The 14,272-nt window shown below is 43.4% G+C and overlaps 1 protein-coding gene across 1 annotated transcript in view; it reads right to left on the bottom strand.

The window, feature by feature from the left end:
• RAVER2 (ribonucleoprotein, PTB binding 2) overlaps positions 1–14,030 on the bottom strand; it is a 50,557-nt gene extending 36,527 nt beyond the window's left edge. Inside the window, exon 1 of the mRNA XM_016208383.2 lies at positions 13,794–14,030. Coding sequence (XP_016063869.2) covers positions 13,794–14,030 — 237 coding nt within the window. The remainder of the gene's footprint in view (positions 1–13,793) is intronic.
• Between the last annotated feature and the right edge of the window lie 242 nt (positions 14,031–14,272).

Here is a 14,272-nt window from a genome sequence, read left to right as displayed (position 1 = left end):
ACTGCGCCGCTTGACCTCCTAACCTTAGAATGGGTATCAGAGAAAAAAAGTTTGGGAGATAAAAACAAAAACAACATATTTTAATTTTGACAGATAGATATCTGATTGCATCACTCCCTTCTTTAAACTTCAATGATTCCTCATTTCCCCTAAAAGGAAATCCAAACTCCTTAATATGTCTTACAAACTTAGAATCATCCGATCCTGCTCCTGTGCCAGCCTTATATCAAACCACCATCCCTCTCAAGCTCTACGCTGCAGCCACAATGAAAGCGTTTTTGGCCATGCTTTTTCTTGTCTTTAGGGCTCGGTACGTCTTGTTACTACTGCCACCAATGTTCTAGACTTTTCTATTTCCCTCCCTTCCCCTAGCTACCTTCTCTCCCCGGGACTCAGCTTATATGAGTTTCTCTAAGGAGCCTTTTTGAATCTCTCAAGTATGGATTAGATATGTTTCCCTTGTGCTTCAATAGCACTTTTTACTTTCCCCATCACAACACTTACAGCAACTATGACGCATATTTTAACTGCTTATATACCTCTTATCTTCATTAGATTGTAGGCTTAGCAATAGCAAATACCACATAGCTGTCTTGTTCATGCACAGGTCTCCCCAATCTAGCACAACACCTAGTGAAAAGCAGACCTTCGATATTTGTTAAATGCACGAATGTTTGTTTCCACAGATTGCCTTTATCAACTCCAATGCGGTGTATTTTTTTTCTGGGATTATTTTACAATCTTAACATAAACCAACATATGTGTAAAGTGCTCAAAAAACTGAAAATATACTTTCTTTACACTAACATAATACACAGCTCACTTTCTAAAAAGAAAGTATTTACATGCTTCTAAGTAATTAATATTACACATCTAGCAATAAGAAGTTCTCCTGGGGCACCTTTTGCCTGCAGATGTCCCCAGGAAGAGCACTTCAATCTCCAGGAGATACATTTAATAACTGTCGCTCCCAAAAAAAAATCATATAAATCACAACCTTGTCTTCTCTGATGCACAAAATGTTTTTTATTTCTTTAACTATCACCTAGCTGTACTACATTATTAGTTTTCTATTCCTGTGCAACAAATTACCGCAAACTAAACTGCTTTAAACCATACCCATTTATTATCTAGTTCTATAGGTCAAAAGTCCAGGCGGGCTCAAATGGGTTCTCTGCCTGTGCAGGATCTCTCAAGGTCAAAGCCAAGGTGTCAGGCAGGCTGCACCCTTATCTAGAGGCTCAAAGGATGAACACATTTCCATTCATTAAGGCATTATGCAGAATTCCTTACGCTTGTAAGTTCCTGCTCTCTTGCTGCCTGTCAGCTGGGGGCCACTCTCAGCTCACAGAGACTGCCCTCAAGTCTTTGCACGTGGCCCACTTTATCTTCAGACCCAGCAACAGTGCATCCAAGTCCTCTTGTGCTTTAGACCATCTGATTTCTCTTTCTGCTGCCAGCCTGAGAAAACTCTTTTTTTAAAGGTCTCATAAGATTAGAATGGGCTCACCTCTGGAATCCCTCTTTCAGTAACCCAAAGTCAACTGATTAGTAACCTTACTTGCATCTGCAAAAAAATCCCTTTTTGTCATGTAACGTAACAATTACACATGTGAGACCTTGTCACATTCACAATTCCACGGATTAGAAATCTTGGAGGCATTTTTAAAATTCTGCCTACCACAGCTATCACTGATAACAGGTATCATTTAGTGCACACTTACGCACGCTTTACACAAAATATCATATTTAATATCTCAGCTTTCAGAGCTGAAGCAAAGTGAGAAGAACATGATGCACAGGAGACAAACCCCGCACAGAGTGTCAGAACACAGGCAATGTGCGGGCCTTCTGGCCAGTGGCGCAGCTCAGTACAGGGGGATGGAGCCAATGTTGCATGAGGTAGGCACCTGCATGGGGAGGGGGCAGACATCTGCAGTGGTGATGGGAGATTTATTACATAAAGGGGGATTGTTCGAATAAGTAAATATACCAAGGATAACAAATACCAGGTTACTCACTGTCAGAAAAAGGAGTAACAAATTCGGAATGGGAGAAAACTAGAATGAACTCTAAAGTGTTAGATTGCAATCTGATGTATCAGTGTGAACTTGTTACTTTTGATTGATAGATAGATGTGTATACAGTTACATATTCTCTAGCACTGTCCACTAAGAGGACCTGAGAGCAGTGAAATCTCAATGGTAATGAGTACATCAAGCTCCCAGATTCTGGCTTCTTAATAGTATTTTCCTCTGAAAGAAAGTAGGCACTATATTAGTCAGCTCAAGCTGCCGTAACAAAATACTGTAGACTGGATGGGTTAAACAACACAGACTTATTTTCTCACAGTTCTGTAAGCTAGAATTCCAAGATCAAAGTTCTAGTTGATTTGGTTTCTGGTGAGGTCTCTCTTCCTGGCTTGCAGACAGCCACCTTCTCACCATGTCCTAGCATGGCCTTTGTTGAGTGCCTGTGCACATGGAGATGAGGGGGAGATAAGGCACACAGCAGAGAGAGAGAGAGAGTTCTCTGGTGCCTCTTCTTGTAAGGACACTAATTCTATCTGATCAGGGCTCTACTTTTATAACCTCATTTAATTACTTCCACAGAGTCCCCATCTCCAAATGTAGCCACACTGGGAGACAGAGCTTTAACATATGAATTTGTGTTTAGTTTATAACAGGTGCCTTCATGAAATGGCTAATTCTAAGGCTGAAGCGTGGAAAGTACAAAATAAGCTACAACATCTTGTTGTGTCAGAAACAAGTTTAAGAAGAGGATCCAGGAGCCCTGAAGAAGCTCCCACTGCCCAAATGTAAAACAATTCAGGCATCAAAATACTCATAATAATGGAGTATAACCCACAGAACATGGGAAACCATGAGCCTATTTTTGATATAAATAAATTTATTGAACATCTGAAGGGTAATAGAATATTTACAGTCTTATTTAAAGTATCTCCTCTCAAAAGCTTTGTTATTTACAAGGGGAAGAATTTTGCATGGAGAAGCCTGGCAGATTCTACTTTAATAAAAGTAAATCGAAACGATCAAAGTTAACTTTATCAACAATGAGACAAATCTTAAGCATGCACCCTCCAGTGATATTCCTGCCCAGGATATACAACTTGAATCTAATCGTGAAGAAACAGCAGACAATCCCAAACTAAAGGACGTTCTATAAATTAAATGGTGGGTAATCTTCAAAAGGGTCAAGGTCATAAAAGTCAAGGAAAGACGGACGAGTTATCCCAGACTGAAGATGACTAAAGAGACATGGTAACAAAGTGCAACACGTCATTCTGAGCTGGTTCCTTTCACTATGAAAGATATTAACGGGACAACTGGCAAAACTTAAACACAACCTGAGGGTTAGACTGAAGTATTTTTACTTTGATGGTAGTAAAGTAGGTTATGTTGGAGAATGTCTAAATTCATAGGAAAGACACAATAAATACTCAGGGAGGTAGACCATCAAGTCGGTGTCCACTCTCAAACAGTTCAGGGAAAAAAGTTCTTTGTACTGTCTGGCCTGTACCACCTAACGACATTTCAGTCAACGACAGACCACATACATGGCGGTGATCCCCTAAGATTATAGAGGAACTAAAAAATTCCTATCACCTAATGATGATGTAGCCATCCTAACATCACAGTGTTAGCGCTACTCCTGTTTGCAGAGATGCTGGTGCAAACAAACAGTGCAATGCCAGTCATATAAAAGCATTGCACATACAACTGTGTACAGTACACAGTACTTGATATCAATAATAAATGACTGTTACTGGTTTATGTGCTTATTACACTATACCTTTCGTCATTATTTTAGAGAGTACTCTTTCTTACCTATAAAGTTTGCTGTTGCCCGGCCGGGCCTGGCTCAGTGGCTGAGCGTCGACCTAGGATCCAGGCGATCGGGTTCGATTCCCAGTCAGGGCACATGCCCGGTTGCAGGCTCGATCAATGACTCTCTCATCATTGATGTTTCTGTCTCTCTCTCCCTCTCCTTTCCTCTCTCTGAGATCAATAAAGATATATTTAAAAAAAAAAAAAGAGTGTATTGTGCTTGTATTGTGCTATACCTGCAGCAGCCTCATACATCTCATGTTTATTATGTTCCTGATTGTATCGCTCTCTCTTGTGCTTGATTTAATCTTACGTTGTTTTGGAGAGTAACATGCTATACAGGTTTGCAGCCTAGAAGCAGTAGGCTACACCGTCTAGTCTAGGTGTGCAGTGGGCCTTACCATCTAGGTTTGTGCAAGTGCCCTCTGTGATGCTCCGCAATGGTGAAATCGCCTAATGACCCATTTCTCAGAAGGATCCTCACCATTAAGTGGCGCCTGACTGTACTTACAACTTTCCTGTAAGCTTAGATTATTTCAAAACATAAAACTTCCCAGATTTGCATGTTCTTGTTTATTGCTGTTACTTCAACTCCAGAGCAGGTGGCAAAAACCCCGCAAGGGATAAAGTCAGAGAACAAGAGACTAATCTGGAATCAAAAGCAAGCAGTTAAACTTGCAGGTTATAAAAGATCCACAGTCCAGGAGGTAAAGGCAAGCTGGGAACGAAGAGCAGATAATCACTGTAGTGGGCGAGGAAAGACAGAAAAACGGAATAGCTGGGGCAGAGGGGTGGGATGGAGTGGGGCAGGGTGGGAGCAGGTGGCAGGGAGAGAGGCCAAACCCTGCCTGCAAATACAGGCTAAAACAAATTCAGTGAATTCTAACACTATTTTGGCATTCAGGTGGTAACAAACATCTAACAGAAAGCTTCAAACACACCAAGAAATGTACAAGCATAGGGAAGAAGGAAATAAATTCACAAATCGAAAGATAATGATAGTAAATTAAGCACCGAATGCCTAGAAAACAAGTTTAGGGACTCGAAGAGTTAGGGACTCACAAATCTAACAAAAGAGAGAAACTACTTTTTTTCTTAGCAATAAATACTTATTGTGAAGAACACTGAACAACACAATGAATAGTAGTCTTGACACACTGTAACAAGTAACATTCGTTGCATCAATCTTTGCCTTTTGTTAAGGAGGAAATAGTAAACATAATTTCTTTGAAAGCTCTTAGGAAAAACTTCTTTGGGCATCTGTTTTGTTCCAGGCACAGTACCCACCTGTCAGCTGCCTGTGCCAGGCCGGGTGACCAGAGAAAAGGAGCTTTTACATCAAACGTGAAGCGGCACAGCTGACTTTGCAGAAGGAAAGTTAAGGAGCCTGATTGATATTCTTGCCTAGGTGGAGATCAACCCACTGATGCCTAAAAACGCCCACAGCGGTTTTTGATAAAGCTTCTCGAGAAGCAGCCTCGCGTCTGCTCAAGCGGCTCACGCACAGGGAAGTCCCACAGACAGGATAAAACTCCCATTGGCCTGGGATGCGCTTCTCAACCTGGCCTACGATCCCGCGAGATCGGGGTGAATTCCACGAGGTCCATGACCTCTTGAAATTATATTTATATATATTTTGTTAATCCTCACACGAGGATATTTTTCCCATTGCTTCTCAGAGAAAGTGGAAGGGTGGGAGGGGCAGAGAGACAGACAGACTGGCTGCCTCCCACACATGCCCTTGACCGGGAATCGAACCTGAGACCCTCAGGTGCGCACAGGCCCACGCTCTAACCACTGAGCCCACCGCCCGGGGCACAAGCAAAATTTTGTATGCCTATGCATATTAGCATTTTGGTTTTTGGAGAGAGGGTTTAGGTTTATTGTTTTCAACTTACGCATAAGCCATACACATTTGACTAATTATAAGTGAACGGAGTAACTTCGTTGCCAAAACACAACAGAGTCTTATAATGCAAAAGGTGTTCATTTTACCGAGCAATCCTCAGAGCTTGCCATGTGTCAGACAAAACTAACAGAAGTAGTACAGCGTTTTAGAACAAGATGAGCACCCCCTTCTGTTTTAAATTTCCCTTGGAACAATGTGTCAGGTTCTAGGTTTAACACTGGTGATACAAAGGTAAACATTATATAATCACTGTCCTTTGAAACACAAATACTTGGACAAATAGCTTGACATTAATTTTGCATCTGTTTCTCTATCAATAAAATAGAAATAAAGTCCTGATCTCACAGCCTTGAAATGAAGATTAAATATAATGTAAGCAAAATACGACGTACAGTGCCTGGCAACAGCAGGCACCCAATAAACAAAGGTCGTTCTTTTTATTATAGCCATCCAGAGGGAAGAAATCTGTTCTGCTGAGGGGTTACTGGGAGATCTCAACGGGACAACCATGTCCAATCCGGGTGCCACATTTTAAGAGATACAATGACAAAGTGATAGTGGTGTGTGTTCAGAGAAAAATTCAGGGTGGGCAAAGTAGGTTTACAGTTGTTTATATGGAAAATAACACAATAATTAAAAATGATATAAAAATCATCTGTTTTGCGTACTCACAACTATAAACCTACTTTTGCTCCATCCCCCTGCAAATAAGATGGTGAGGAAATTTGGACTCAAGTCCTAAAAACTAGTGGTTTGAGGGAACTAAAGTTTTAAGTCAAAAAAGAAATTACTATAAATTCTCTGTATTACTGGAGGGGAGAAAATGAATTAAAAAATCAAAATTTCAGGGAAATAAGTTTTACATAGTTAATATAAATAAGAAATTTATAACAAAGACAGGTGTCTGAAGATGCAGTGGGATACCTTACAAATCAGTGACTTCTTTGAAACTAAAGGAGTTAAAATGTGCTAGAATTCACATGTTGAGGATTCTGTAAATTGGATTCATATGTGAAACCTTGCTGACCAGCTATTTCGAGCCAGAACTCGCCCATGCGGCCGGCTACTTTGGTCAGCAAGGTGTTTAAAATTACTTAAATTAATGTAAGTGCAGACACGAATTATCTCATGACCAGTCAGCAACGTTCAGACGCAGAAACACGTGTATACTTGTGACCGGTCAGAAAAGTGTTAAGAAAACAGATGTCTTCTACCATCGCTTCCAATAGTGATATTTATTTTTTAATTAAAAGTCTATACTAGTGAGGATACTATTGGTGGGTGGTAATATAAGACCCAACTTGAAATTAATGAAACAATCAAGGGAATTCAGTGGCTTGCATAACTAAGAAATCCAGAGGCAGGGTAAGCTTCAGATACAGCTGGATCAAGGCTCCACCTCAGCTTCCCTACTTTTCCTACCCTCCTCCCCCCAGGTCAGCCCTCCATTGGACGTCCACTCTGTCCTCAGACTGTCAGCTGCAACCAGGACAACATGTCTCTGCACTCATTTCCAGCGGGAAGAAAGAGAATCACTTACCCTAACAGCCAAACAAAAATCCTAGGCCTCCCTGTTATACCAGGCTCAACAAACAGTATGGCCAAGGGACTACCACGCATTCCCTGGCTCAGCTCCACCCTACTGCCCAACTTTTAACCAACTCCAAGGCAGAAGGAAAAAACTCTTGTTTGTTCATTTATGTCACCCCTACAGATGGGGAGAGAGCTCAAACCCACACAAAGCACTGAGTTGCTAAATGAGGGGTAGGCCCTCAAAGGAAAAGCTGGGCGCTGTTAGGAAAACGAGAGGACGACTGGAGACTGGGTAGGCCACAGCATCAGTCCCAGCAAGGCCAGGTGGCCCACTCGAAGCCTGTGCAACTGGAGAGGATTTTTTAGAGACTATCTACAAAGGTTTAAAGAAATCCTATTACTAGCAACAGTCCCCCCAACCCCCTAGGTCTAAGGAGACAAGGGAAACGATTACAAGCCGAGAGCTTAGTGGCACGGAAAGCGCCGCTGGAAGAAAACCTTGGGTGCCTTCTGAAACGGGACAGAGCCAAGTCCCAGTACCTAGCAGAGAGCGGGCGGGTGAGTGAATGCTGCGTTCTCTCCACTCCGCCCTTTGATCTCCCACCAGTCGCTCTGGCCAAATGCAACCAGAAACCGGAGGACCAGAGAGCCTCGTTAGTGCAGTCCCAGTACAGGCGAGCCTCCCAGGACAGAGGACGGGTGAGCAGGGGGGAGCCAGACCTGGAGGAACGAACGAGAGACATCCGGCACAGCAACCAAGGATGACCACTGCAGGTAACCATGAGGCAAAATCCATCGTCTAGACAAGCGTCCCAGGGGGTCTAATCGTCCCACTTCTCACTCAGTGCGCCTCTCAGTGCACCCGGGCCCCTTAGAGAGTAAGGCAACTGCAAACAGGCTATCAGCAGAGCCAGGGTCCCTGGTAAGCAATTTTACAATCCTTAAATTTAGGTAATTTTGTTTTCTTTCTTTACATTTTTTCATTTGACTGCTTCAGCTAGCTAAGTGTAGCTAAGCAATAAAGCTTCTGCCCACAGATAAGAAATAAACTGTGGAAGCCCATAAGGGTCACTAGGTACAAGGTAGGGAAAATAAGAATTAAGAGACAAAATTCAGGGGGTTAGTGATAGGAACCCCTTTTGCAAAACAGCCTTCCATCAGAGTTGATTGATTGAATGCTTTCCTGACCTTCTGAATCTTGCACTATTTACAGTCATCTTTCTTACACTTCAGAAGCGTCACAGTTTAAACAGACATTAAATGCTAGCTGGCCAAAATAAATGCCACGTACCATAGTCTTTCTATAGGGAAAAGTGTTGCACGTCTAAAAATAACTTGTAAGCATTAGGAAACGGTCTATAAATCACCTGAGACTTCTTTAGACTGCGTGTTAACACCTAGCGTTGAGATGCTAACCACAAAGTACCGGTCTCCTGGAATGTCTTCAGAGCAGAGAGCAAGAATGGCTGAAACACTTCAGGAATTTCTGCCAAGACTAAAAAATTACAGAGCCAGTGGCGTTCCAGAAATCTAGAAGTATAGTTCCTAGCAGCTTTCAATGTCCTTGTCACATTGGAAATAGGGTAATAAAATACAAAGAAGAGAAGTAGAACCCATATTCAATTTTGATTAACTACATTAAAAAAGAAAATACAGTACGTAACTTTTCTGTAGTATAAACTCCACTAAGAAAAGTAACTTTTAGAAGTAAGCAAAATGACATTCTCGATGAAAAGAATACTGTAATTCCAGTGTGAAGACATCCCAGTATTGTTAGAAAAAGTGGTAAATAATAGCGCTCCTTTTTAAAAAAAAAAAAAAAGGGCAATAATTACTGAATGCATTGTCAGACAAAACAAATAAGGTACATTTTTAAATCACAGTTAAGGAACACAAAGCATGTGAGAAAATGCTATTGCTCTTTGACCAATAGGAAAGAAAAATGGGAATAAGTAGCTTTTAAGAAGACAATCAACCCTACATTTGGTGGTTGGCTATTTTAAAAGGTGGTTGGTTGAGAACACTATGCTTTCAAATACCCCTCTGTGAGCTGATCACCAAGCTTCTCAATTAACTCCCATAATAGAGTACCCCGCAATGAAAGTTAGAAATACACAGAGTGAGACACTAGAATGTTTCTTCTATTACTGATCTTGGCTGTTAGCCCTAAGCATTTCACATTTTTTTCTAATTGTGCAATCAAATCTTTTAGGTTTTAAAATAAACACAATAAAAACAAAACACATGTACACATATGCAGTGTGTAAGGAAAAAACTGAGTGAACTCAAGTGATATAGGAAATAAAATACCACTGTTTTCTCCATTTTGAAATCCCAATAACAATGCTATTGAAACACAAGGTTAACCATAAAAAAAATAAACAATTTATAGAAATGCAATAAAAGCCACATATTAAGGCATTCCCTTAACCAACCAAAATTCTAAATTCAGAGTTGCAGAGGACTACTCAGACACATACACAATAGCTGTTCTGAACAAGAATCAGTGTTCACAACATTGATATTCACTGTAATTATAATAATTACAAATATTATTCACAATAAACTAATCACTATAATTACATTCCAAAACACTAACATTCAAAGACATAACTATAAATATCCAAATCACAGTGGTATGAAAGACTTGGGGATCTAGTTATCTTGATAAAACTACAGTAGAATCCAATGCAGGACTAATAAATGAGACTAAAAATGTAGGCAGGGGCCAAGTCACAAAATGCCTTCTAGCCTATCATGGCATGCTTTTCAAAGTGAGTTCTGAATACTTCATGGGACTACAGGAGTATTAAAAACCCCAGGTCCTGCCCCTGTGGCCCAGCTGGCTGGAGCGTTGACCCGCACCCCGAAAGGTGGCGGTTCATTCCCTGGTCTGGGCACGTGCAAGAGACAACCAACCAATGTTTCTCTCTCACATCAACGTTTCTCTCTCCCTTCCTCTCTCTAAAATAAATAATGATAAAAATAGGATAAATATGGTGCATCTTCCATAAGCGTCCAGTTTGTGGAAAAAATAAATTTGGAGGGGAGTTAAACAAGTCACTGTCTTTATATTGAATCCAATTTTACTAGAATATAAAAGCTGTGTGTGTGTTTTCTCAGACAGAACATGAATCTTCAAAGCAATCTCATTCTTGCAGAAGGCTAACTCAGGTTCACTATTCCTTACAATTTGAGCAAAAGAGACAGACTGATGAACACGTTGAGGGGATGTTTGCGAGGCCGTGCCAGAAACGTGGAGTCAAAGGATTTGTCTGTTTGTTTTTTAAAGTGGGAGCCTGACGGCAGATGTGTGCTTTGAGCAGCTTTCTCAAGGGCAGCCGTAAGCAGGAGGGGCTAAAACCTAAGAGGCAGGGCAATAATGAGGGCGGATGACACACAGACAATTGTCATAGTCTGCGTGAAAGATGAAAAGGACATGAACCAAAGCCGAGGCTACAAAAAGGCAGAGGGCTAGGAGGCCTGGAGAGAGCGGGGAGGCTGGCCGACGGCGCCGACCGCGGGCACCGGCCAGTGAGACGGCTTCTGGGGACTTGCTGGATCAAGGTGTTCATTTCCTCTAGGGCCGGTGCTCTGCGGGGTATCTGATCCACGTATCTTTAAAAGCTCCCATTTAAAAATAATACTCGCATTGTGCCTTCTAATCACAGGAAGTGTAAAGTTCTGAGATGCTACTGTAAACCTGTCATACCGAAAATCAAACAAAATTTGAGTAGCATTTATAAAAACTACGTTTAATAAAGATAATGCCCATGTTTTCAAAGTTACAAAAAAACATATTGGGCTCCCACGAATCAGTTACCATTGTAGCTTTTCTGAGACAGAACAGTATGAGAACTAGAGTTAGGAATGGCTTTAATCCTTCAAGTGATATTCTAGAATAAATGAACGAAGGAACCCAGACTCTTCCACAGAAGAATGAGAATTTGAGTATTTAAAATATCTGATTACTTAATAACTACATGAAAAGTAGTAACGTTTTCAAAACTATAGTAGTCCTTTTGTAAGAAGTAAATACATAGTTTAGTCAGGTGATACTGGCTAAAAGGCACAAAGTAAAATTAAAGTTAAACCTTCATCAGTAAGTTGACAGTAAAATGCGGCCACAAAGAAAAAAGAGACATTAGCATTGTTAAAAGATAAAATACCAAGCCCCTTGCAGGCTATGCTCATGAAAATTTCACAACTTGAGGAAAAGCACATGAAGTAAATAGTAACTTTACTGGATCAATAAAAATAGTCATTCCGAATCTAAAGAAAAGACTGTTTTAATTGCTTTTAGAAACTAGAATATTCTGGTCTATTCTCCTTATTTACGCAACACAGAGAACTGATGGTTATATTATGGCTGTGATGAGAAAACTAGGAAAGGTACAAGTATGAAACAGGATGGGGGAAAAATGAACACTTCTCAAAAATATTATTTGTAACCAAACATTGATCTGTTTAAAGTTTAAAACTACGTATCAGGAATATTAAAATAATTACAGGGAAAAAATGCTAGGACAAGTCTGGACAAGTTTCTAGGTCCAAAAATCTTTTTTTTTTTCTGCTTTTAGATGAAACTTCAGCTCTTGGGGGAAAAAAGGCATAAGAATTTAAGATACTTTAGTTGGCAGTAAAAGACTCGTCTAGACATACAGATCTTACACCAATTTTATTCCATAGTTTATGCCTGATACCTTAGAGAAAATCCTAAGATTTAGGCTAAACCTAAGTTCATAACAGAGAACAAATATCTCAAAAATACAAATCAGTGTAATTCTCATAAAACCTCTCTTCATCATGGACACAAGGTAATTAAAACTGTTTCTTTTATTAGACCCTTTGATCTATTTTTTTTTCCCCCATGTCTCCTGAGAAGGGAAATGAGAAAGATACCGACAACAAAGCAAGCCTAGATAGAACTGTCTAAAATTTGGGGTCTAAATATCTTCAGAATGCAAGGAAATGTGACAGAAATAGATGACATTCTACAAAGGAAATCAAGACACTTCTCCGTCTCTCTCCAGGATTATCTACACACACAGCTGCTATTTCTTCAATTTGCTTTTTAAAAAATGCCATCTGCCTCTTCCAAGCCCCCCTCTTTCTGAGCTCCCTGGCGCTCCTCTATTCTCGTGGGGAGGGGAAAGTTGCTTCTGTGACGTCCGTCCATTACAGGTGTCCTTCAAGGTAGCCTCACAGAGCACGACCTGCCTGATGGAAAGTGGACAATGACAGATTTGAAAGAGGCTATGAGATACTGACACAGACTTTTTCACTTTGCTTCTTGGAACAAAATGGCCCCTCGTGCAAACGGGCTATAAGGTTCTATGCTCGCATTTATTGTGAGTGGCTACGTAAGGCCCAATCACCTACCGATGAGGCACCCGTCTCAGTACTTTATAGATCATGGAAGAGCTGTCCTGCAATTATCGATAGTCCTCCCACTTGCAATCCCAGGCTCCCGGTTACAGGTGGAACTACACGAACTGGCCCAATTCTGCAACCACCCGGACGGTCCACCCTCCCCATCCACACAAACTATATAAATTCAACTTATATGTGAAATAGACAAGAAACCCTAAAGAATCAAAGATATGTTTTTTTTTTTTTGGTAAAACAAAAATACATAGATATACGTACGCACAGGAAAAGGGAAAAAAGTAATACCCCCGCTAGCAAGGGTTCTCTTTAAGTATCAGAAACAGGGGTGATTTCAATTTCCCCACTTTTCGCTTCTCTGTATTTTCTCGCTTTCCTAGGACGAGTGTGTAGCCTCTGCAATCAAGGCCGGGGGTAGTTAAACACACGCAGAGCTTCTCATCTTAAGGCAACAGTTAATCTGGACGAAAAGACACAAAGTAGCCTCTGCGGGCTTCCTCCGAGTCCCTGAAGGAGGCGCCCCCGGGCGCAGGGACAGCCCCCCTATTCCACGGCCTTAAACTCCAGGGACAGAGCTGTTCCACGCAAAGTTGGCCAAGTGCTTCTGCAACAGGAAAACTCAGTCCCAGATCCCCCCGGAGCGCGCCCCCGGGGCACACCCAGGTCCCGAGGACGCAGGCGGGACCCTCGGCCCCTCTCGAGGTGCTCCCGAAGACTTCGCACCCCGAAACGGAGCCCCACAGCTCACCTCCACTCTCCTTCAACTACTTGTTCCCCTCCCCCCGCACACACCCAAGGGGCCGCAGGGTAGGGAGAAAGGCGGCCGGACTTGGAGGCAGACGCCCCCGATTCCCGTGACCTTGGACCACCCTTTTCACCTCTAGGAGCCTCAGTTTCCTAATCTGCCGCCCCCGCAGGGTGACCACAGGTCCGGAAACCACGGGGTGGGGGTGGGGGGGCAAAAACGACGCGCCGTCCCCGCACCTCGGCGCCGACCCCTCCTCCCCTGGCGCTGCGAGGCGCGGGGCACCCGCAGGGGCACCTCGGGGCAGCTTCTCGCTGGAGTCCTGCCCGCTGCCCCCGGGGCGCGTCGCCACCCAGCCCCGTCCCGGTACCTGGCAGCTGCTGTCCTGGGGCAGGTTTTTCACCAGGATTTTCCTGCGGTTACTCAGCTCCCGGCGCATCCGCTGCAGCCGCGCGGCGACCTCCTCCGGGTGCAGCGCGGGGGGCGCGGGGCCGCGGGCGTCCTCGCCCGTCTCCGCCGAGGGGCCCGGCCCGCGCCGCCCCGGCCCCGACCCCGCCGCGCCGCCCAGGCCCGCGCCCCCCTCGCCGCCGCCTCCCGCCGTCGCCATCTTCCCGGCCCCGCGGCCCCGGGCTCCTCGGGAGGCTGGAGGCGCAGCGGAGAGAGAAAGCGGGAGGAGGCCCGGGCGGGGGCGAGGCGGGCAGAGGCCGCGGATGGGCCCAGCGCGGGGAGGGGGCGGGGAGGCGGCGCCGCAGCGGCAGCCGGCGGCCCGGAGAGGAAACCTGAGCGCCGAGGAGGAGCCGAGCACCACCTCGCGGGATCCTCCCCTCGGGCCCCCGGCCCCGCGCGCCC

The sequence above is a fragment of the Miniopterus natalensis genome, chromosome 9 (assembly GCF_054644295.1).
Source record: "Miniopterus natalensis isolate mMinNat1 chromosome 9, mMinNat1.hap1, whole genome shotgun sequence".
Taxonomy (NCBI): domain Eukaryota; kingdom Metazoa; phylum Chordata; class Mammalia; order Chiroptera; family Miniopteridae; genus Miniopterus; species Miniopterus natalensis.
Note: the sequence above shows the minus strand (reverse complement) of the source record. Positions and strands in the feature narration are given on the sequence as shown.